General features: G+C 42.7%; 1 protein-coding gene across 3 annotated transcripts in view; it reads right to left on the bottom strand.

Moving 5' to 3' along the window:
* LOC307191352 (up-regulator of cell proliferation) overlaps positions 1 to 25,616 on the bottom strand; it is an 81,337-nt gene that overhangs the window by 6,623 nt on the left and 49,098 nt on the right. For all 3 annotated transcript variants that reach the window (XM_079931356.1, XM_079931355.1, XM_079931354.1), the window contains one exon: positions 11,001 to 11,071. Coding sequence is in view for 1 of the 3 variants with exons in the window: in XM_079931354.1 (XP_079787480.1) it covers positions 11,001 to 11,071 (71 nt within the window). In the remaining 2 variants the exon portion in view is untranslated. The remainder of the gene's footprint in view (positions 1 to 11,000; positions 11,072 to 25,616) is intronic.

The raw sequence follows: 25,616 nt of genomic DNA, 5'->3' as shown, positions 1-25,616 counted from the left end.
GTTTCTGAGTAGAGAACAGTGGAAGCCATGATAACCACTGGTCACCAGCAGACTACAGAAGAGGAGGCACAGGGCTTCAGCCAAGGACACAAGCCAGCAGCAAATACAGGAGGCCAGCAAGGGCTTGGTACTGTGGGCCAAGGTCTCCACTATATTTTCTGTTGGACAAGAACTGGTCAGGGTGGAACAGGCTTGGGTTCCAACCCAGTGGGGATGTTGGGCTCAAATGGAACACAAGGGGCAGAATGTGGACAGGACCTACCACTGAAAATGAACTCTAAGTGGGGCAATTAAAACCATCTCAGCCATCAAATTGAATGACTGTTTTTTTCAATTTTTAAAGTAGCCAGTACTCACGTTGTAGAGTTTTTCACCACATTTTGGAATATTTGTTATTGGGCAGTAAATGGACATTTAAAACACTATTTGACACCTTGCGGCTGTTAGTGTTAAGAATGAGCTATGGACACCGACATGCAAAAGAATGAAGTTGAACTCCTACCTCACACCATATATAAAAATGAACTCAAAATGTATCAGTGACCTAAATATGAGCTAAAACCATAAAACGCTTAGAGGAAGACATGAGGGTAAATCTTCATAACCTTGAATTTGACAACGGATTCTTAGGTATGACACCAAAAGCACAGGCCACAAAAGAAAAAACACATAAACTGGACTTCATCAAAGTAAAAACCTGTGTGCATCAAAGAACATTATCAAGAAAGTGAAAGACAACCTACAGAGTGGAGAAAATATGTGCAAATCATATGTGATTGGGTCTAGTATCTAGAATACATAAACAACTCTTACAACTTCATAACAAAAAAGACAAAAAAAACTCAATTAAAAAATGGGCAGGGCTCCCCTGGTGGCGCAGTGGTTGAGAGTCCGCCTGCCGATGCAAGGGACATGGGTTCGTGCCCTGGTCCGGGAAGATCCCACATGCCGCGGAGCGGCTAGGCCCGTGAGCCATGGCCGCTGAGCCTGCGCGTCCAGAGCCTGTGCTCCGCAATGGGAGAGGCCACAACGGTGAGAGGCCCGCGTACCGCTAAAAAAAACCCAAAAAACAAAACAAAAAAAAATGGGCAAAGAACTTGAATAGACATTTCTCCCAAAAGATATACAGATGGCCAACAAGCACATAAAATGATGCCCAAATTCATTACTCACTAGGGAAATCAAATCAAAACCACAGTGAGATACCACTGCACACCTACTAGGATGGTGATTTTTAAAAAGGGATAGAGGGGCTTCCCTGGTGGCACAGTGGTTGAGAATCTGCCTGCCAATGCAGGGAACACGGGTTCGAGCCCTGGTCTGGGAGGTTCCCACATGCCACGGAGCAACTGGGCCCGTGAGCCACAACTACTGAGCCTGCGCATCTGGAGCCTGTGCTCCGCAACAAGAGAGGCTGAAATAGTGAGAGGCCCGCGCACTGCGATGAAGAGTGGCCCCCCACTCGCCGCAACTAGAGAAAGCCCTCGCACAGAAACGAAGACACAATACAGCCAAAAATAAATAAATAAATAAATTTATAAAAAAATAAAAATAAAAAAAATTTTAAAAAAAGGATGGAAAATAACAAGTATTGACAGGATGGGGAAAAACTGGAACCCTTGTACCTTTCTGGTGGGACTGTAAGTTGTGCAGCTGCTGGGGAAACAGTTTGGCTGTTCCTCAAAAAGTTAAACACAGACTTACCATTTGACTGAGTAATTCCATCAGAGGTGTATACCCAGAAGAAGTGAAAACAGGGACTCAAACAAGTACAGGTACATGCATGTCCATAGCATCACTGTTCACAATAGCCAAAATGTGGAAACAACCCACATGTCTGTCAACAGATGAATGGATAAACAAAATGTGGTCTATCCATGCAATAGAATATTATTCAACCTTAAAGAGGAACAACACGGACGAACCCCAAAACACTATGCTGGGTGAAAGAAACTAAACAAAAAAGGGCCCATATTGTACGACTCCATTTATAGGAAAATACAGAATAGATAAACAAAGGCTTAACATAGGTTGGTGGTTCCTATAGGGACTGGGAGGAAGGAGGGATGGGAGAAACTGCTTAATGGATACACAGTTTTACTTTCAAGTGATGGAAATGTTTTGGAAATGAATAGGTAAGTGGTGATTTCACAACTTTGTGAATGTACTAAATGTCATAGGATTATTCGCTGTAAAATGCTTTTTTCCCCAATATTTTTCCTTTTTAAAAATTGCGTTAAAATACACATAATATAAAATTTACTATCTTAAACATTTTTAAGTGTATAGATCAGTGGCATTAAGTATATTCACACTGTTGCACAGCCGTCACCACCATCCATCCCCATAACTCTATTCATCTTGTACATACGGAATTCTATACCTATTAAACAATAACTCCTCAATCTCCCCTCTCCCCAGCCCCTGGCAACCACCATTATATTATACTTTCTGACTTTATGATTTTGTCTACTTAACTCACATAAGTGGACGCATACATTATTTATCTTTTTGTGACTGGCTTATTTCACTTAGCATAACGTTCTCAAGGTTCATCCATGCTGTAGCATACCGTAGAATTTCCTTCCTTTTAAAGTCCGAATAATATTCCGTTGTATGTATATACCACATTTTGGTAATCCATTCATTCACTGATGGACACTTAGGTTGCTTCCATGTTTTAGTTATTGTGATTAATGATGCTATGAACCTGGGTATACAAATATCTCTTTGAGACATTGCTTTTGATTTTTTTGGGTATATACCCAGATGTGGAATTGCTGGATCATATGGTAGCTCTATTTTTAATTTTTTGAGGAGCCTCCATACTGTTTTCCACAGTGGTTTCACCATTTTACATTTCCACCAACAGTGCACAAGGGTTCCAATTTCTCCACATCTTTGCCAACCCATGTTCTTTTCTGTTATTTTTATAGTAGCCATCCTAATGGGTGTGAGGTGGTATCTCACTGTAGTTTTGATTTGCATTTCCCTAATATAATTAGTGATGTAGAACATCTTTTAGAGTGCTTATTGTCTATTTGTGTATCTTCTTTGGAGAAATGTCTATTCAAGGACTTTGCCCATGTTTGAATCAGGTTTTTTTTTATTGTTAAGTTTTAGGAGTTCTCCATATATTCTGATATTAATCCCTTATCAGATATATGATTGCAAGTATTTTCTCCCACTCTGTGGGCTGCTCATACTCTGTGGATAGTGTCTTTTTGATGCACAAATTTTAAAAATTTCCATGAAGTCCAATTTGTATATTTTTTCTTTTGTTGCAGGAGCCTTTGGTGTTACGTCCAAGAAATTGTAGCCATATCCAAATTCATGAAGCTTTTGTCCAATGTTTTCTTCTAAGACCGAGTTTTCAGTCTTACATTTAGGATTACATTCATCCATTATGAGTTAATTTTTGTATACAGTTTTAGATAAGAGTCCAACTTCATCTTTTGCAAGAGAATACCCAATTTTTCCAGGACTATTTGTTGAAAAGACTGTCCTTTATCCATTGAATGGCCTTGGCACCCTTGTCAAACATCATTTGACTGTATATGCAAAGGTTTATTTGTGAGCTTCCTATTCTGTTCCATTGGTCTGTATATCTGTCTTTATGCCAATATCACATTGTTTTGATTACTGTAGCTCTGTAGTAGGTTTTGAAATCAGAAATTGTGAGCCTCTAGTTTGTTCTTCTTCAAGATTGTTTTGGCTATTCACTGTCCCTTGAGATTCCATATGATTAGAATGAATTTTATATTTTTGCAAAAACTGTCATTGGGTATTTGATAGGAATTGCACTGAATCTGTACATTGCTTTGGGTAATATTGACATTTTAAGAATGTTAAGTCTTCTGCAGGGAAAGGCAAGATAGGGGTAGGGGATTAAGAGGTACAAACTACTATGTATAAAATAAATAAGCTACAAGGATATATTGTACAGCACAGGGAATATAGCCAATATTTTATAATACCTATAAATGGAGTATATAACTTTTAAAAATTGTGAATCCCTGTTGTACACCTGAAATTTATATAATATTGTAAATCAACTATACCTCAATAAAACAAACAATATTTAGTCTTCCAGTCCATGAACTTGGTAACTCTTTCCACATATTTATATATTCTTTAATTTGTTTGAAAAACGTTTTATAATTTTGTTGTACAACTCTTTCACCTCCTTGTTTAAGCTAATTCCTAAGTATTTTATTCTTTTTGACACTATTGTAAATGAAATTGTTTTTGTAATTTCCTTTTCAGGTTCTTCATTTTAGTATAAAAATGCAATTGAGTTTTGTGTGTTGGATTTGTATCCTGCTACTCTGCTGAATTCATTTATTAGTTCTAATAACTTTATGTGTGGATCTTCAGGAGTTTCTATGTATAAGGTCATATCATCTGCAAAGATAATTTTACTTCTTCCTTTCCAATTTGGATGCCTTCTTCTTGCCTAACTACTCCGGCTAGAACTTCCAGTACTAGATAGAATAGAAGTGGTAAAAGCGGGCATCATTCCCTTATTCCTGATCTTAAAGGAAAAGCTTTCTGTTTTCACCATTAATGTTTATTGTGGGTTGTTCATATAAGTCTTTTATTATGTGAAAGTAGTTTCCGTCTCTTCCTACTTTGTTGAGTGGTTATTTGTGTGTGTGATGAAAGGACATTAACTTTTGTCAAATGATTTTTCTACATCAGTTGAGATGATCACGTGGGTTTCTTTCTCCTTCATTTTGTTGATGTGGTATAGTACATAGGTCTATTTTCATATTGTTAAATCATCCTTGCAATTCAGGAATAAATCCCACTTGGTCATGGTGTATCATCCTTTTAATATATTGCTGCATTCTGTCTGAATATTAGTGTTTTGTTGAGGATTTTTGCATCAATGTTCATAATGGATATTGGTCTGTAGTTTTCTTTTCTTGTAGTGTCTTTATTTCGACTTTGGTGTCAGGATTACGTTGGCCTTAGGAATGAGTTAAAAAATGTTCCCTCCTTTTCAATTTTTTGGAAAAGTTTGAAAAGGGTTGGTATTAGTTCTTCTTTAAATGTTTGGTAGAATTCACCAGTGAAGCCATCAGGAGCAGGGCTCTTCTTTGTTGCAAGGTGGGTTTTTTGTTTTAATTATTGTTACTGATTCAATCTGCTTACTCGTTATAGGTCTATTCAGATTTTTTATTTTTGTGTGATTTAGTCTTGTTAGGTTAGGTCTATTCAGATTTTCTGTTTCTTTGTAAACTTTGTGTTTCTAGGAACTGTCTTTCACCTAGGGTTATCCAATTTGGGGGCATACAATTGTTCATAGTACTCTATTTTTTATTTCTAAATGTCTCCACTTTCATTTCTGATTTTAGTAATTTGAGTCTCTTCCCTATTTTGTTCTTAGTCCACCTAACTAAAGGTTTGTCAATTTTGTTGATCTTTTCAAAGAACCAACTTTTGGGTCACTGATTTTCTCTATTCTCTATTTCATTGACCTCCACTCTAATCTTTATTATTTCCTTCCTTGTGCTAGCTTTGCATTTAGTTTGTTCTTCTTGTCCCAGTACAACTTAAGGTTGTAAAGTTAGGCTGTTTATATGAGATGTCTCTTGTTTTTAATGTAAGCATTTATAATTATAAATTTTCCCCTCAGTACCACTTTTGATGCAGCCCATAAGTGTTAACATGGTGTGTTTACATTTTCATTTATCTCTTCTTAACTATTTTCTGATTTCCTTGTGATTTCGTCTTTGATCCACTGGTTGTTTAAAAGGACGTTGTTTAGCCTCTGCAATTTTGTGAATTTTCCAGTTTATGTTATTGATTTCTAATTTCATCCCACTGTGGTCAGAGAAGATACATTGTGTGATATCTGTCTCTTAAAAAACCACTGAGATTTACTCTGTGGTCCTACATATGGTCTATCCAGGAAAATGTCCCATGTGCACTTAAGAAGAATATGTATGCTGTTGTTGTTGGGTGGAGTGTTCTGTATAAGTCTATTAGATCTAGTTGGTTTATCGTGTTGTTGAAGCCCTCTATTTCCTCGCCTATCTTCTGTCTGGTTGTTCTATCCATTATTCTGAGTGGGGTATTGGAATCTACAACTATTATGGTAGAACTGTCTATTTTCCCCTTCAATTCTGTCAGTTTTGGTCTCATATATTTTGATGGTCTGACATTAGGTGCATAAATGCTTATAATTATTATATCTTCTTGCTGTTTTGAAATATTTGTTAACATGTAATGTCCTTCTCTGTCTCTTGTAACTGTTTTTGATTTAAAGCCTATTTTGTCTGAAATTAGTATAGCCACTGCCATTCTGTTTTGGTAATTATTTGCATGTAATATCCTTCTCCATCCTTTTACTTTTACAAGTTTGTGTCTTTGGATCTCAAAAGTGAGTCTCTTATACACTGCATATAGTTGGACCATGTGTTTTTATCAATTCTGCCAATCTTTGTCTTTTGATGGGAGAGTTTAATCCACTTACATTTAAAGTAATTACTGATAAGGAGGCACTTATTTCTGTGTTTGTGCTATAGAAACAAATTTTCTATAGACCTATAGCTTTTTGTCCCTCATTCCCTGCATTCCTCTCTTCTTTTGTGTTTAGTTGACTTTTAAGTAGTGAAATGTTTGAATTCCTTCTTGATTCCCTTTTGTGTATATTCTATAACAATTTGTTTTGTGGTTGCCATGGGGATTACATTTAATGTCGTAATGTTGTAACATTCTAATTTGAATTTATAGCAGTTTAACCTCAACAACATACAAACACTCTGCTCCTTTACACTCTGTTCCCACTGCTTTTGATATCACAAAATTACATCTTTATATAATGCGTGCCCCCAAACATAAATTAATAACTCTTTAAATGCATTAGTCTCTAAATTACATACAGAACAAGATTTGGAGTTATAAACCAACAGTAATGCTAGCTATTACATTGATTTTTTAATTTAAATATATTGGTCTCTTAAATCATTTAGAAAACAAAACATGCAGCTACAAACCATTGTTACAATAATACTAGCTATTATAATTGCCCATGTATTTGCCTTTACTGATATCTTTATTTCTCCGTACAGCTTAGGGTTACGGTCTAATGTTCATCTTTGCAGCACACCCTTGAGCACTTCTTCCAGGGCCAGTCTAATGGTCACAAACTCCCTCAGCTTTTGTTCAACTGGGAATGTCTTGATTTCTCCCTCATTTTTCTTTTTTAATTAATTAATTTATTTTTGGCATTGGCAGGCAGAATCTTAACTACTGCGCTACCAGGGAAGTCCCTCTCCCTCATGTTTGACGGACAGTTTTGCTGGATACATGAATCTTGGTTGACAGTTTATTTTAAAAGCACTTTGAATACATCTGCCTACTATCTTCTGGCCTCCAAAGTTTCTAATGAGAAATCTGCAGATAATCTCTTTGAGGATCACTTGTGTGTAATGATTTGCTTCTCACCTGCTGCTTTCAAGATATCTTCTTTTTCTATTTCTTTTAAAAATGTAATGATAATGTGTCTTGGTGTAGGTCTCTTTGAATTCATCTTACTTGGAGTTCATTGAGCTTCTTGAATGGTTACATGTATGTCTTTCTTTACATTCAGGAAGTTTTCAGCCATTATTTCTTCAAATATTCTCTGTGCCTCTTTCTTTTCTCCTTCTGGGACTCCCACATGAGTATCTTGGTCCTTCTGATGATGTCCAGTATGCTCTATGTGCTTTTCTTCAATCTTTTCTCTTTCTGCTCCTCAGCCTTGATCATTTCCATTGTCCTACCTTCAAGTTCACTGATTCATTCTTCTGCCTGCCAAGTCTGCCTTTGAATCCTGCTAGTGAATTTTTCATTTCAGTTATTGTACTCTTCAGCTCCAGAATTTTGTTTTGGTTTATTTTTAGGTTTTCTATCTCTTTATTGATATTCCCATTTTGTTCACTCACCGTTCTCCTGACTTTCTCCATATCTTCCTTTAGTTCTTTCAGCATCTTTAGGATTGTTGTTTTAAAGCCTTTTTCTAATATATCTGCCATAGTCTTTTCAGGGACAGATTTTGTTGATAGATTTTTTTCCTTTGAATGGGCCATACTTTCCTGTTCATTTGTATGCTTTATGATGTTTTTGTTGAACACCTCTGAATGTAATAATGTGGTAACTCTGGAAATCAGATTCTTCCGCCTTACCCAGGGTTTGCTATTGTTATTTTGTGTCTGTTTTTTTTGTTTTGATTGTTGTTGGCTGTCTCTGTGCTGAGGATCAGCCTAAGGTGTAAACTTAAGGTCTTCTCTGGTCTTTTCTGAGCATTTTCCTGGAAATGCACAATCACTTTCTAATTTTCCCCATATATGCAGTTGTTTCTTGGGGGGGGGGGTTGTTGTTTTTTTAGTTATTTATTTTTATTTTTGGCTGTGTTGTGTCTTCATTGCTGTGTGTGGGCTTTCTCTAGTTGTGGCGAGCAGGGGCTACTCTTCATTGTGGTGAACAGGCTTCTCATTGCAGTGGCTTCTCTTGTGGTGGAGCGAAGGCTCTAGGGCTTCAGCAGCTGTGGCATGCAGGCTCAGTAGTTGTGGCTCGCGGGCTCTAGAGTGCAGGCTCAGTAGTTGTGGCGCATGGGCTTAGTTGCTCTGCGGCATGTGGGATCTTTCCAGACCAGGGATCGAACCCGTGTCCCCTGCATTGGCAGGAGGATTCTTAACCCCTGCACCACTAGGGAAGCCCATATGCAGTTGGTTTTTGAATGTTCTAGTCTTTAATGTGTGCCTTACAAAAGAGGAATAAGCAAAAAATGATGCAGAGAAGGTGTTGGCCTGTTAATTCCCCAGTAAGTCACTTCAGCTGGAGGGGGAGGGGCTTGCAACAATGTCTGGAGGTGTGACAACTGCTGCCCCCCTCTTTGTCTTCACTTCTGTGATCAGAAGCAGCCATCAGCACTTAGAGCACAGATACTTGATATTTGGAGGGCAGGGGTTTTTTGCCCACCCTCATTCCCACAAGCTGTGTCAGGTTGCTCTAAGATCATGTGCACAGCTGCCTGCCACTTGGCTGGGAGTGGGAGATGCGTAGCTGCTACTGTGTTAAGAGCTGAAACTGACCAAAATTAACTGCAGTTTACCCTCTAATTCTTCCCTTGGAAGTTGTAAGCCTTTGACAGACTCTAGAGTTCCAGAATAATTACATCAGACAGATTCTGCCAGCACAACTGTTGTCCAGGTGGGGAGAGGGATTCCTGGTGCTTCCTGCTGTGCCATCTTCCAGAATTCTCTTTAATGACTGAAAATAAATTTTTTTTTTTTAAAGAATGAGTTATGAAGTAATTAGAGTCCTCAGACTTGAGATAAGGCAAATACATTCTATAGGATGATTATATAAAGCACAAATCAGGTAGAACTAACCCTGCATCTATGCTTTTGGAAGTCTGGAGAGTGGTTAGCCCTGGCAGAGGCAGGGTAGGAAGTGATTAGAAGGTGGACCTCTTAGGTGATGGTTTTGTTTGGCTTCTTCTCCTGGATGCTGGTTAACTTAGGTCAGTTCATGTTTGTGAAACTTTATCAAGCTATGCACTTACAATATGGGCACTTTTCCATATGTACATTATACTTCAATACAACTTTTTTTTTAATCTTATAGGTTGAAGAGCTTACTTTAAGTCTTAAAAATAAAATACGTACTGAAGAGGAATTCACATACCTCAGAAAGAAATTTTTTAAAAACAATTACACAAGACTTATTCACTGGAGAGACACACAAAGACAGAATTTGGGGGAAGGGCCAGAAGGTCTCTGAGCCTCAGTTTCCTCAAATGAAACAAAGGACCAATAATAACTATCTTATGAGGCTGTTGTAATAGGGCAGCCTAGCTCACAGTAGGCCAGTAAGGTCGTTTCTTTTCCTCAGCCCACTCTCAAATTTTCTTGCCTGGTGTTCTATAGCAATGCCCTCTAATAGAACGTCTTGTGATGGAGCAAATGTTCTACTTCTGCACTGTTAAACATGCAGCCACTCGCTGTATGGCTATTGAGTACTTGAAATATGGCTAGTGTGAATGAGGAAGTGAATTTTTAATTTTGTTTAATTTTAAAGTGTGTGCCTAGTGGCTAGTGTATTGAGTAGCACAACTCAAGATCTTGAGACACTGAAGGGCTTTGGGCAATTACTGCTTGATCCCAACTTTGCTACGAGCCTTGACCAACCGGCCATGAACTCCCATAGTGCCAACCTTCTAGAATTTAAGTTCCATGAAGACCAGGACTTTTGGCCATTGTATTCACTATTGTTTCCTATATTCACAATCCCTACAACAAGGCCAGCACATGGTAAATAGTCAATAAATATTTGTTTGAATGAATAAAATAAAACTGGATTAACCCAAACGTATTTGCATATTTTTGTGGGGTTATTTTTGCATAATGCTATTAATATCCAATAGAACACATTCATTGTGAGAAGCACCAAACTAATGAAAGATAGATCCAAAATGAGTTATTAAGAGAAATTAAGATGTCTAGAGTGTGGCCACCACACCTTAAAGATGAAGTCATGAGGGGCAGCTACAGCCCCACCCCCCCAAATCCCCAAAGAAAGAAAAACCAGCTTGTAAGGACCATGATCAGGAAGACTACAAGTCCCAGTCTCCTAGGGACAGTCCCAATTCATACCTCTTGTCCCAACAAAACACACTGCTCACTCTCAGGTGTGCCCAGTTTAGAAACTAGACAGTTGCCCTCAACACAGGTCAGAATGGCAGGAACAGCAACGTGCTGAAATTGGAGTAATGTGCTCCCGGTAAAACTGTGTGGTAAATACCTTTTTAAAAGTGAATCCTATTTTGAATATATGAGGGAAGCTTAAAAGACCTTAAATGGGTCTTCTTGTAAAAGGGAAAATAAAAACCTTAGGCTTATTTATTTTGGAGGTCCATGATCCACAGCCCAGGGTGGTGCTGGGATCCAGAATCCCAATGGGCCAGAAGAAACAGATCTGCTTCCGAGTGGACAGAAGCCCAACTTTACCTGCAATGGCCACAGCTGTTCGTCTCTCAGATGCTTTTATTTCTGGGGCCACTTCTCCCAAATCTGAGTGTCTGAAACAATTTCAGAAGAAAATTATAATTAAATTAATGAAATACCACTTTCACCTATCAAATTGGCTGCACATCAAAATCTCTTGAGGAGCCTTTAGAAACTACAAATCCTGGTTACACTCCAGATCCTCGAAACCAGAATCTCAAAGCCAGGACTGGGCATCTCTGCTTTTAAAAGTGCCCACGCTGGTCTAGAAAAACCAGCACTCTCAAAAACTGTGAGACAGAGCAAACAGCCATTCAGAAAAACATAAAACTATACATATCCTTTGACCAGTAATTCCACTTCTACCCTAAGGAAATAATTAAAATTTAGTTACAAATATGTTGATGACAACTTTATATATAATAGTGAAAAACTGGACGCTTTTTTTTTTTCTTTTTTTTTGGTCGTGTTGGGTCTTCATTGCTGTGCACGGGCTTTCTCCAGTTGCAGCGAGTGGGGGCTACTCTTCATTGCAGTGCACAGGCTTCTCGTTGCGGTGGCTTCTCTTGTTGCGGAGCGTGGACTCTAGGCGCGCGGGCTTCAATAGTTGTGGCACGTGGGCTCAGTAGTTGTGGCTTGCAGGCTCTAGAGCTCAGGCTCAGAAGTCGTGGCGCACGGACTTAGCTGCTCAGTGGCATGTGAGATCTTCCCAGACCAGGGCTCGAACCCGTGTCCCCTGCATTGGCAGGCAGGTTCTTAACCACTGCGCCACCAGGGAAGTCCCCTAGATGCCTTTTAAATCAAAGTACAATAATAGGAATTATGGTACGGTCTTATTCTGCAATCATTAAAAAATATTTTATGGATCTCATTTTGTGGACAAAAAGTTGTATGATACGTTATGGAACGATGTTAATGATATGTTCATTAGTGGGGGGAAAGTCAGGTTATAGAAGAGTATGTACAGTGTGCTTACTATTTAATAAAACTATGTCTATTCATCTATAGGTGTATACAGGGAGATCTAGAAGGATGTTCATCAAAAGTTAATAGTGTGGGCAGGGGAAAAAAAAAAAAAGGTATTGTAATTTCTGGGCTTCCCTGGTGGCGCAGTGGTTGAGAGTCCGCCTGCCGATGCAGGGGACACGGGTTCGTGCCCCGGTCCGGGAAGATCCCACATGCCGCAGAGCGGCTGGGCCCGTGAGCCATGGCCGCTGAGCCTGCGTGTCCGGAGCCTGTGCTCCGTAACGGGAGAGGCCACAACAGTGAGAGGCCCGCGTACCACAAAAAAAAAAAAAAATTAATTCAGGATCATCCCTCCCTGCCCACACTATTTTTTTTTTTTTTTTTTTTTGCGGTACGCGGGCCTCTCACTGTTGTGGCCTCTCCCGTCCGGACGCGCAGGCTCAGCGGCCATGGCTCACGGGCCCAGCCGCTCCGCGGCATGTGGGATCTTCCTGGACCGGGGCACGAACCCGTGTCCCCTGCATCGGCAGGCGGACTCTCAACCACTGCGCCACCAGGGAAGCCCCCTGAATTAATTTAAGTAGGCTTGATAAGTATAGTCTATTTAAGAATAAACTATTTTAGATATATCATAGGAATGAGTAAATGTGTTGATTTCATCAGAAGTCAGGGTTCCATTGTTGAAGAAAGGGTGTAAAAATAAGGAATGGAGGAAGTTAGAAAAAGAATTCACAGAGGTACACTGGAACTGGAGGTACTGGTGTGTACTCGTGATTTCTATATGCATGCTCGTTGTACACATGTGTATCCATTTGTGTAAACGTGCATACATTTCCTAGCTCTGTCCACTGAAAGGGCCACGAAGCAAAGACACTATAGTACCAGTGAGCATACCAAGCACCCTTTCATATCATTCCACACTAACAGACACCAGGTGTCCTTGGAGAAATTACAGATTCCGGGGCTGGAGCAGCAAAAGAACAAGATGAGCCTGAGCATCTTATTTCAGAAAATTAGGACGTGCTCAAAAAAAGAAAATGCCGGGGCATGTCACAGGACACAGGAGCCAGCTTGAAGGGGCTCCCACTACCAAGTGTGAGTCAATTTGGGCATGAATATAATTAAATACAGTAATTAATTTAACACCATTGAAAAACAGGTATTAATGAGCCCGTACAGATAACAAACAGATAAACAAACGGGGGGGGGGGGATGAGGGCTCTTGTTCATCAGAGAATGCTAATGTGAAGGGTGCTGCAGCTGGCGCAGCATCACTTTCAGAATCATCCTAATCAAGAATGGTGCAAGCTAGCAACACCAATGAATGCCAATTCTTGCAGGAAAATGTTGACAAGGAGCAAGATACTTGCCCAGGCTCAAAATGTTTCCTCACAGATTGCTTATTAGGTGCTAGGAGAAAAATAAAACCTAGCAGTTATACTTGGCTGGGTAATCAAAGCCAGTGACCATGGGGACAGATGGCTATGTGTGCCCCCAGCTGTGGTACCCTGAGGAAGGACACATCATCACCTATACAGCATTCTGGCTGAGGATGTAGAACCCTGATCTCATCATAAGGACAAACCCAAAATGAAATGTTATGCTAGAGGGGGAGAACAATATTATTATCTCAAAGTATGAATGTCACAAAAGAAAAAAAAAAAAAAATCGAGGAAATGTTCCAGATTAAGGGTGCTAAAGAGACAAGAAAAAATGCAATACCTAACCCTAGACTAGATCCTGAACTAGAAGGAGACATTTTGGGGTCTACTGACTAAATTGAAATATAGGTGCTGTCAATGTCACATTTACTGATGTTGATAATTGTACTGTGGTTATGTGAGAGAATATCTCTATTCTTAGGAAATAAGACACTGAAGGATTTAGGGATAAAGGGTGATGATGTATGCAAGTTACTCTCTAATGGTTAAGAAAATAATTATATACATGTGTATTTATGTGTGTGTGTGTATACACATGCATACACATGGAGAGAGACAGCAAGAGAGAAAGAATGATAAATGAGAATGGTAAATGAGCTAAAATGTTAAGAATAGGAGATTCTGTATAAGGGGCCTTTTTAATTTTGTAATTTCTCTCTAAGTAGAAATTATGTCCAAATAAAATGTTTTAAAATTAATAGTGGTTAGTTATTTCTGGGTAGTATGATATCCATTTATTTTGTCTTATTTGAATTTTTTAAATAGAAGAGGCATGTATTGATTTAATAAAACGAAATGAGCCATTAAAGTAATGCTGTTAGTCTGGGTCAGGGCCAGAATCAGATATGTGTGTGCCCCAAGAAAACTTGGTCATCTGCCACCCCTTCAAACCAATGTTCTTCCAAGAGTGTACAGGTTTAAACTTTAGTTTGTGGCAGGCCCCCTCAGAGACAAGCAATCCAGTTCCAGTTAATTCATCAGCAGAAGAACTGTTTTGTGTTAATCAAATCCACCCTCCTAGAGGAAAGAAGGATTTCAGGACGCTTGGTTGTTATTCCAGCATGTTCCCCAAAGGTCTCATCCTCAGCCCTCTCTGAAGGGAGTTCCAGTAACCTCAGTGGTCACTGTGTTCACGGCTGTTTTAGCCACTTTATCAGTGCAGAGGACTAGGCAGCTCTCTGACTTAATCTGACCCTGATGCTGATAAAAATGGGACTTTTCATTGTCTTCTCTTCATTTTTCTGCAAAGAACATATATTGCTTTTGTAATAAGAAAAGAAGGTAACCTTAAAAAAAGAAAACATGACTGGTTAAAAATAGTTTCCCAGTGGGGAAGAAGCAGGCCCGGCCTGGTGGTGGCATGGAGCCCTGTGCTGAGACCCAGGTAAGAAAAGGGCAGAGGACAGGTAGTTATACCCAGGGCGTTGCCCGGCCTCTTCCCACTGCACACAGGCTCTCAGGACACACTCGCCAGAATTTCCCAGGAGAGGAGCTTAACTCCAACCCTATATTTTCCATGCAAGAAAGTAGAAAACAAGAGTGAAATTATCACAGGGACAACCCTGAGTTTGTGCTAATTTCTGAAAATATACATATAAATCTGTTCTTGATTCTTGCCAACAAAGTTCACACCTATTTGAGTCTCTGTGTTGTAAACTGGAAGCAGAGCCAAGTCTTGCAAGAGAGAACAGCAATAGAACGTCACCTTTGTGCAATGCTTTTTAATTTACAACTCTGCTTTCAATACCTGTATGGCCTGAATTGTGTCCCCTCAAATTCCTATGTTGAAACCCTTTTGCATATATGGCCTTTAAGGGAGTAATTAAGGTTGAATGAGGTCACAAAGGTAAGGCCCTGATCTGATGCGACGGGTGTCCTATGAGAGGAGGAGACCCCCAAGAGCTTGCTCTCTCTCTGCAGGTGCACAGGAAAAGGCCAGGTGAGGACACAGTGAGACAGTGGCCATCTACAAGCCAGGGAGAGACACCTCAGGAGAAACTGAATCTGCCTGCACTGTGATCTGGGACTCCCAACCTCCAGAACTGCAAGAAACAAATGTTAAGTTACCCAGTCTGTGGTCCTTTGTTATGGCAGCCTAAGCAGCCCAGCATCACCAAGCTAGGAAGCACAGGGCCAGAACCCGAACGTGAATCTTCTGGTTCCCTTTCGGCTCATTATTTGTAAGGCTCAGATAGGTTTTAGGTAACATAATTACAGCTGGTAATTACAAAAACCATAAAAAACAGCCCATCTGCCAACTCCAAGTCTTGCCAAGCCTGCTCTTGCCTCCACAGGCAGACAAGACCAGGGGAGTGAGAACAAGCCGTGCTTCCAATGGGCCCAGACGTGAGCAGAGCGGCCTTTTACAAAGCAGTTTTTGAAAACTGCGAACGTCTTTTTCTGATTCCAAAAATAAGACAAATATACAGAAAAGTACCAAGAAAATGCCTTTGCTCTTTTGAACAATTACTCAATATGTTAACCAATCCTCCCCCGCCCCCGCCTCCTACTTCTGACCTATTCATGTTGCTGTAGCTCATTGCATTAATCGATATATAGGACTACATTCTCTGCATCCCGTTTTACTTCCTCATTAAGGGCTATTTAGATTTTGGTCTTCTCCTGAGGCCCATGTTGGTCCTTGCAAGACCCCAGGGCATAGAGCCAAAAGTGGAACCCAGCGCAGGCCCCGCCTGGGGGCCACCAGCACAGAGGTCCGGCCCGGGCATGGGCTCCTGGTCTCCATGCTGCCCAGGCCTGTAGCCTCGGTGCCGTGGCATCACGGCTCAGCTTCCCTTCTGGGGGCACCTCCCCACACAGACTTCTCTCCAGGGCAAGAAGCGATCGGAATGCCACCCTGAAGGCCAAGTGTGTCTAACAGTTCTTTCTCACAAAGTTAGGAAGCAGACAGCCTGGTGTGTGCACAGGGCTCCCTTCAGGTCTGGCAGGCAGAGTCAACAACCTGACAGCCCGAGGCCATCCGCCTCACTGGCTGTCAGTCCTGGGAGACAGGGCAAGGCACACTTTCGGTGTCCTTCATTCTCTTTTTCCATTGCACAACAGCATTACCTGAGGAGCTTTCCTATTCATACCTGGAGACTCTGATTCAGGAGACCCATCTCTGAAAGGGAGATGCCTGCCACCACCTCAGAGTTGGGCACTCCTTGGACGGTGCCCCTCAAGGCCAAGAATAAACTGTCCAAACCTTGCGAGCAGGGCTAATTCCTAGCAACAAACCTGGCTCCTTCGTTGGGTGGCACCAATAAAACAAGCCGGCACAGAAAATCTAACAAAAGGAGACTAAATACGGGGCAGTTGCTTACCATAATGTAGTTGACAGTATATTATTAATAACCTTGGATAATAGTTTGACCCAATTTTTGCTGTTTGATGCTAATAGCTTTCAAGATCTTCCCCTTCCTGACCTGCCCCACATCTGGGCCAGCAGACAAGAGAGCCTGAGGGCTCCTTTCTTTGGTGTTAGCTAGGGACCCTCACCCCATTACAACACCCCAAACAAAACAAAAAACAAAACAAAACCTGAGGCCAGTTGCTCTACCCAGAAAGCCTCACTAAATTAGTAATAAACTTTTTCAAACCCTCCTGGTGGGTTGAACTGTGTTTCCCCATAACATATGTTCAGGTCCTAACTCCCTACTATGAATGGGACCTTATTTGGAATAAGGTCTTTGCAGATCTAATTAGTTAAATTAAGATCATGTCATACAGGGGTAGGGTGAGCCCCTAATGCAATGAATGGTATTCTTATAAGAGGAAAATTTGGATACACAGGGAGAAGGACATGACGATGGAAGTGGAGATTGGAATGATGCATCTACAATCGAAGGAACACTGAGGACTGCTGGCAGCCGCCAAAAGGGTAGGAGAGAGGCTTGGGATAGGCTCTCCCCAGAGCCTCGAAAAGGAACCAACTCTGCTGACACCTTAGTTTCAGACACCTGGCATCCAGAACTGTGAAAAAAAGATTTCTGTTTTCTTTAAGCCTCCCAGTTTGTGGTCCTTTGTTATAGCATCCCTACCAAATGAAGACAATGTATGTGTGGCTCTTGACAGCTGTATTAGTTTCTGCCTCTCTTGACATGGGTTCTCCCCTGTATGTGTCCACATATCACTCTTTTTAAAAATATTATTTATTTTTTTGGCTGCTTTGGGTCTTCGTTGTGGCACGCGGGATCTTCGTTGTGGCATGCGGGATCTTTTTGTTGTGGCGTGCAGGCTCTTTGTTGCGGCGTGTGAGCTTCTCTCTAGTTGTGGCTCATGGGCTTCAGAGCATGTGGGCTCTGTAGTTTGCGGCACATGGGCTCTCTAGTTGAGGCACATGGGCTCAGTAGTTGTGGCACGCAGGCTTAGCTGCCCCGCGGGATGTGGGATCTTAGTTCCCCGACCAGGGATCGAGCCCACGTCCCCTGAATTGGAAGGCAGATTCTTTACCACTGGACCACCAGGGAAGTCCCATGTCTGTGTCTCTTCTCTGCCTCTTTTAAGGGCACTAGTCACTAGATTTGGGCCCACCCTAACCCAGTGCAAGTGCAACCTTATATTAAGTAATCACGTCTGCAAAGAACCTATTTCCAAAAAAGATCACATTCACAAGTACTAGGGGTTAGGACTTCAACATATGTTTTGGAGGGAACACAATTCATCCACAATATCGAAGCCAAAACTAGGGGCCATCCCACCTCTGCAAGGTGACCACATGCTTTGAAAAGTTTAAAACTCACTGTGCAGCAGTGGGGACTGGCTAAGAAAACATACATGAAAAGTTTCCATCAAACAGCACATGAGGACAAGTAGATGTCAGTTATTATAACGTAGGTAATAGACAAGCACCGTGAAGCCCGGCATTTAGTCCCTGAAATGTGCTGGCACGTGCAGGGAGCGTGGCAGAGGGACCCACTGCAGTCCTGCTTTTATGCACCTAGAATTTCCTGAAGGCAGGAGAGGCAGCACACTGGGAAAGGACACACCCCTCACATGTCAGGCAAAGGTGTCCTGCCTACTGCTGTTACCCCTCCAGCAGGATCCTGGGGCAATAATCATTGCCACACCCCAACCTAAGAGTGTTGCAAGGAGAGAATCAGTGTAATGAGCAACAGGTCTTGGTCCCAGGTTCGTGCCATGTAGGTTCACCATACAAGAGGAAACAGCTCTAAAATGCTGCCCCAGTCCTCCAGGAGTTTATACTAGGGTTAGGCTGGAGAGATACTATGAACACTCATTACATGAACTCTACAAAATACAGGTATGTTAATCTTTAAAACAAAGCTGGCCACCCCTGTCCTGCACACCTAATCAGGTTGCTATAGGGACCCAGAGAGACTTACACATGTGAAGCAAGTTTATATAAGGCAGTGTTCTCTTGGGTTTATCCACACATTTATTTCCCGCTAGGAACTTTTCTAGGAGTTTGGGATATATCGGCGAAGGACATAAATGTCTCTGCTCTTAGCTTACATTCAGTGAGCGGGGGGGAACTGACAAGAAACAATTTTTGAAAGTTTTAAATAGAAGATACACTGGGAGGCATTAAGTGCTCTGGAAGAAAGAAAGAAAGTGTAGACTAGGATCAGGGTACCGGGCATGTGGTGAATGGGGGCACAGACTGCTGTAATTAGGTCAGGGTGGGCCTCCCGGAGAAGGGGACATGCAAGGGCAGGCTTGGTAGGAGAGGAGGGCGTAAGCCACACGGCCCCCTGGGGAGAGCGTTCCAGGTGCCATGCAGGGCAGGAGGGGCTCAGGGATCGGCGGGGAGGCCGGTGCAGCTGTTATGGAGTGAGCGGGACGCAGGCGGTAGAAGAGGCCGGGTAAGACCGAACTTTCTGGCTTTTATTCTGGAGAATGGGCTGCATGCAAGTCGACATGCCTGCTTGATGTTGAGAACAGATTAGAGGTGACAAAGATCAGACCTGGGTAGTGGCACCAGAGGCGACAACACAGGGCTGGGCTCTGAAAGTCTCTGTGAAGGACTGGACAGAGTGTGTGAGAAAGACAGTCCAGGAAACCTCCAAATGCTCAGGTTCAGTAGAGCTGCCACTGTCTCGAACGGGAAGTCTGTGGGTGCGCATGACGGGACCCCGAGCAAGCTAGTGCTCGTGTTGTGGCCCAAGACCCGTGGACGGCCTCCGTGGAGATGCTGAGCGGCACAGGGGCCGCAAAGGGCTGGGGCCGCTTAGGGAAGGCAGCGCTCCACAATGTATCCAAAAGACCACTGTTGGCTCCCTTCCTTCAGACACACAGTCTGCCCACAACAAAGGCAGAAGCACCTTGCTATATTTATCCATGATAACAGAAAGAAATGGTGATGTGGAAGAACTAAGAGATCAACTGGAAAACTGCTGTGAGCAATGAGAGAATTCAGTAAGCTGGGGACATACAAAACATTTTTTTTAAAAACCCAATTGCCTTCTTATATACAAACAAGTTTAGCGATGTGAAAGGAAGACTCCCATTTAGAGTAACAACAAGAAAAAATTTAAGAATACACATATAAATGTGCAACATCTATATGAAAAGAATTTCTAAATACTAAAGAATATAAAAGACTCGGACAAAGCCATATCCTTTGGGGAAAGAAAGGCTCACTATAATTTTAAAGTCGATTCTCCCTAAATTAACCAATAAGTGAATTTAGGTTTGAAAACAGGGGAGCTGATTCTATTCAGAAATATTTGTGCAATAATAATCAGGAAAATTCTGAAAAAGACCAGGAATGAAGGCGGACAAAACCTGCGAGACAGCAAAACATAGTACAAGCCACAGTAAGTTAAGGCTGTAGCACTGGTTCATGAATAGGCAGAGCTCAGTAAGAGAAGAGCCCAGAAACAGGCCCAAATACAGGTGGGAATTTTGTCCCTGATCCAGGCAGCTCTAAGCGTCTGGTGATTATTCAATTACAACAACATGGAAAAAATAAAGGTAAATCCCTACTACTCCTTTCACCAAAATGAAAACGACCTGGATCTAAGAGGTAAATTAGAAAATGAAACCAAAAATGCACTGAAAGAAATATTAAAGACTTAAAACAAAGATCTCAGAGCAGGGAAGGCTTCATACAGTCAAAAGGTAAATAACAAAGGAGAAGCATTTGTAACACAAACAATGAAAGTCAGTTTTCTCAATGTACAAAGATCTACAAATCCATGAGAAGGAACCAAGAATCTAAACAGAAACAAAGTAACAAAAGACATCTCCAAAAGGCATTCTGGGTTTAAAACAGAACAAGGAGGAGGACACCAATCCACACTGTGCCCTGCCTCCCTCCCGGGAGGATGCTTCTCTAAGGAGGATGCCAGTTTCTCGGACAGGAACAGGGGGCAAGGTGCCTGAGATTTCATTTATGTTCCTTTTATACCTTTTGAACTTTTTACCATATGCATATATTACTTGTTTTTAAAAGTAAGGCAACTAACAATTTTATAAAAAGTTACAACGCGGAGAATCTGGGACAGAACCACCACTTCTGAACTACATGCAGGTGGTCTCGCTCAGAATATATAGCCTCCCGGAGGGAATTCTTCTTTAAAAGAAAGAGCGCGTCTAAGTTATTCCATATTCAGCCATATTTCGTAAAAGCATAATTGAAAGGACAACCACTCTGCTAATACAGACAAACCAAGTGAACACATTCTTACTCCAGTTTCATCCCGAGCGTGCCGGAGACACAGTGCATGTGCTTTGAGATTAGAACCAAGTACTGAGTCCAACATTTTTGTTGTGCCTCAGTAACCAAATTTAAACCGACTATTCATAATGGGGTCATTTTGCATCAAGTTCTAACTTAAACTGCTTGGGTGGGCCTCGATTTCCTCACCCATACAATACGGATAATAACAGTACTTACTATAGCGTTGTCGCGAAGATTCAATAACATATTATAAGCAAAAGCACTTAGAACAGGGCCTAACAATACACTCTTTGGAAGTAGGCAGGATCTAAATTTAAAAGAGCATTCCCTTGGACTGGAAAGCCCCTGCCAGGGGCTCCTGGTTGTGGATAAGAAGAGGCTCTCCTTGAGCTGGGGGCCAGGTTCGCCACACGGCACTCCATCTGATGAAGCAGTGGCACATCTGCCACCTACAAGGAGGTAAGTGGGCTTTGGTGAGCCGCTCTGCAGAGCCAGGGATGGTTCAGCTACAACACCCCTCCCAGTTCTCTCGTTTTCTCCAGTAGGGACACACTGGGGTGGTTGCTGGCTCACTGGGCAACCCCAGATCTACTGGGGAAGAGCAGAGTCTGCATCCCGCTGGCAAAGCCATGTGTGTTCTCTGGAAGCCACAGCAGCTCCTGAGCAGAGGCCAAGGGCTCCCGGCTGGACCTCACCCAGGAGCAGTTACATACCTTGCCCGACTTGCTCAGTGTCTCCTCCCCACTGTGTGATCTGTGGGCCTCTTCCTCCCCACCCCTGGCCTGGCTAGAGGACCCTTCCTCCACCCACTGTGAAGAGCTTGGAGCTCTTGTGGCCCATTTGGACCAGGCTAGGCTTCAGCGGGAAAGCTGAGCCCTTCCCAGAAGGGGAAGCCCAGGATCCTTTCCTTCCCCACAAAATGTTGGTGTTGGGAGAGAATCTTCCTGGACAAGGAAGACGAAAGGTTGAAGTTCAGTCCAGGGTACTTTGAAATGTCCAGTGGATGTTACTGGGAGTGCTTTCAGTTCCAGGGGAGATGAATCCTGAGGGAGTGGCCAGGAAGGCAGGTGAGGTGCTTGGTGGGGCTCCTTGCCTCCCATACTTTGACTCCAGGACAGGTCTCATTACATCACTCCTGGCCCAGTGCAGAGACTACTTAGGTGCTACAATGACCACATTTTCTGAAACAAAAACCTGAAGGTAAGAGTTTACTTAAGGATATGGATGGTTAGAATTCGATGTTCACAACCGGATCAAAGAAATGAGGACTGACTATTTCTGAAGGAATATAGGAGTCAGGGAGGAAGTTTCTATCTTTGAACATGGGGTGAATAAAGATGCCACTAGCTTCCTATTTCTTGACTCAATAATTCCACCAGACAGGCAAAACTTTTAAAGTCTGATGTCATCACATGTTGGGAGGTGGAGAGAGCCCTTAAAATGTGGTGGTGGAAGGGCAAGGTGGTACGATCATTCATAAGCATACTTTGGTAGTATGAGCTAAAAAAATGGGCTGGCCCTCTGACCACAGTTCTTTGTATCTACTTCAGAAAACCACTTGCGCGTGTCCAGAGGGAGACACCAAGTGCGCACAAAGAAAACTGAAAACATTCTTAACTAAATAACATAACCATGACGCAGAATGTTATATAAATGTCAAGTTTTAGGTAGATCTGTTCTTTGTTCTCACGTGAAAAGCATTTCAAAGCATATTGCTGGGTGAATAAAGCCTGCTGCAGAACAGTATGAGTCCATTTATGTAAAAAAGGCGCAAATAAGTGTTTAAGGTGGCAAATTTTACGTTATGTGTAAAATAATAAATTTAAAAATCTGGGGGAGGGGCTTCCCTGGTGGCACAGTGATTGAGAGTCCGCCTGCCGACGCAGGGGACACGGGTTCGTGCCCCGGTCCGGGAGGATCCCACATGCCGCGGAGCGGCTGGGCCCGTGAGCCATGGCCGCTGAGCCTGCGCGTCCAGAGCCTGTGCTCCGCAGCGGGAGAGGCCACAGCAGTGAGAGACCCGCGTACCGCAAAAAAAAAAAAAAAAATCTGGGGGAAAAACAGAGCAAAGAACAAATATAACATGTAAATGCAATAGAAAATGTCTGTCGAGATACCTGCCTAACTAAGATAGGCAGGGAGGTTGGGGGGTAGCGGGGGGGACTCTAGTTGTATCTGTAAGGATGTCTCTCTGATAAAAATAATGGCCTAATTTAAAAGACCCCAAAATGTTTCAAGTGGTGGTCTACAGAAAGTCAGACTACACTTGATTTTTATTGTTTTATACTTTTTTGTTTTTCAAATTATCTACCATTAACAATCTGAAAAAAATATATATTTTGCACAGTTAACTAGGTTTGCTATCTCTCTAGGTGGGTATGGATGGATGACTGTAAACTTGCTATGGCTAGGAGGCCCTTTGAGGCAGGCTGCAGATGATGAAGACTATAGACCTTGGTCCCCGGAAAATGCACACGGACCCCAATGCTGCATACGGCTTCAGGGAATGCAGGACCCTGGAAGCCCACCCAATCGTGTACCCCAGGTTAAGAACCTCTGATTTGGACATTTAAAGCTGCAGAAATGGATGCAATCATGCAGAGAACGTGTGCTAGGTAGGAATTAGCAGAGATGGGCTACGGAACCCAAGGAAACCCCAAGAATGAAGAAGCAGGCAGAGTAAAGAAGAGATGGGGGCCATAAGGAGTGGAGGCCCGCAGAAGAGGGTAGACGGTAGCAGGCTGAGAGCGGTAGCAGGCTGATGAGCTCCATCTCCCCTGTCCCCTCCGCCTCTTCCATACTGCTGTCACATGGATTCCCCAAGAGCCTGATGACAAATATCCTTCAGTGAACAGTGGGCAGTAAGCCCACAAAAGGAGGCCAGGTCCTGTAGTCTGGCCCTGCCTCCATCTCTGGCCTTGTCTCTCCTTAATTCCAAACACACTGGGCTGTGAGTCATCTCAAATATATCTTTTCCTTTGATGCCTTCATTCTTGTCCTTTTCTTTTCCATAAGGCCTAGCACATTGGTAAGCTCCTCAAAAACTGTCAGAATTTCTTCTTTCCTTCCCAACTCTCTTACGGAAATTGTCACTTAGAAAAGAACACCAGATTTGGAGGCTCCTCCATTAACAGTCCAGCACAAATCACGGCTCCCCTCCCATCCCTGCCCTGAATCTCTGGACTTATTCCTGCAGCACCTAGTCTTCTAGGCTGAATGTCTGCTGACTTGGAGAGGCCAAAGAAGCTTAGGAAACCAAGTCTCCCTGGCTAGACTCTGGTCTACCAGCAAAGCCTGCGGACATATGGAGACAAAGACTGTCCCCAAATTTGTATATACCATAATAAGTACATAGTTCGTTCCATGAAACGACATAAAGTATACTAAAAACGCTGTGACCTCAGCTTTGCAATGGGTACCCCTCAGAAATAAGTACCAACTGCAGACTCATGAGATCCCTCAAAAATAGTCAGGATTGCAAATATCAAATCTGCACTTACATGACCTTCCACAGAGACACAGTTTAGGGACTACTGGCCCACAGAAGGGCACACCAGCCGAGCATTAAGTCCGCCTCTGACTTAATGTAGTGGGCTGGGGTGCCCAATGCACCATCACTTTTTAAAGGCTTCACGGCAGCCCCACACAGGCTCAGCCACCCACTACTGCCTCCGATGCGCCCTGCCTCACCCTTTCCTGACACGAGGGCCAGGAACCCAGTGGGACCTTGAACCTCTGGGTGACAGCCTGGCCTTCTGAGGGATGAGCTGTTTATTCTAATTACAAGCTCAAAGTACTGCGTACTTCTGACTGCTCCTCCCTAAACCTAGAAAGACAGCAGGTAGATGGGAAATGCCCATGACTTGGCTGGAGTCAAAACCCAGCTTGCTCCATCAAGGCCCACTGCACTGAGCCAGTTCACTCCAGTGAACTTCCCTTACCTGTAAGGGGCCTGATATCCATCTTCTCTGCCTCTCAGCCCACCATTCCCCCGACCCCACCCCGTGCACCAGTAAAAGCCCTCTGTGATGTGCAAGGATGTGCAGCGAATTGCTACCATAACCACTAGGTCTGAGACACACTGAATGGTGGACAGCAGTCAAATGAAGCCTGTTACCAACTAAAGCAATGACCTTGAGACTAATTTTCCTCCTCTGTGAAACGTAGCTGTTGCATTAACTCTTGTCATTCCCAGCTTTCACGACTAAATTACCAAAACAAAAAGTAATCATAATGAATTGCTGAGGTTTTATTTTGCAAAAAAAATTTTTTTTTTAAATTACAAACTCAGTAGGTCACCATCATTTCCTAAAAGAAAGAACATTTTCACACCAAGACAGTGGAATGGAGGTGATGTCAGAACAGGGGCAGCCACTGTACCCGGGCCCGCGGCCCAGCCCAAGCTGGAGGCCCGGACCAGGCCGAGGCAGGGTCTGCCCCGGCCCCTGCTCCGGACGTTCGGGGACATCCAGGCTGCATCCCGACGGCGGTGAGAACCCAGCATCAACTCCAACGCGAGCAAGCGGAGAAAACAGATGCGGAAGGCAGGGCGGCAGACGCCGGGCG

This window comes from Stenella coeruleoalba (genome assembly GCF_951394435.1).
Source record: "Stenella coeruleoalba genome assembly, chromosome: 9".
Taxonomy (NCBI): domain Eukaryota; kingdom Metazoa; phylum Chordata; class Mammalia; order Artiodactyla; family Delphinidae; genus Stenella; species Stenella coeruleoalba.
This window is presented reverse-complemented; position numbering and strand designations above follow the sequence as displayed.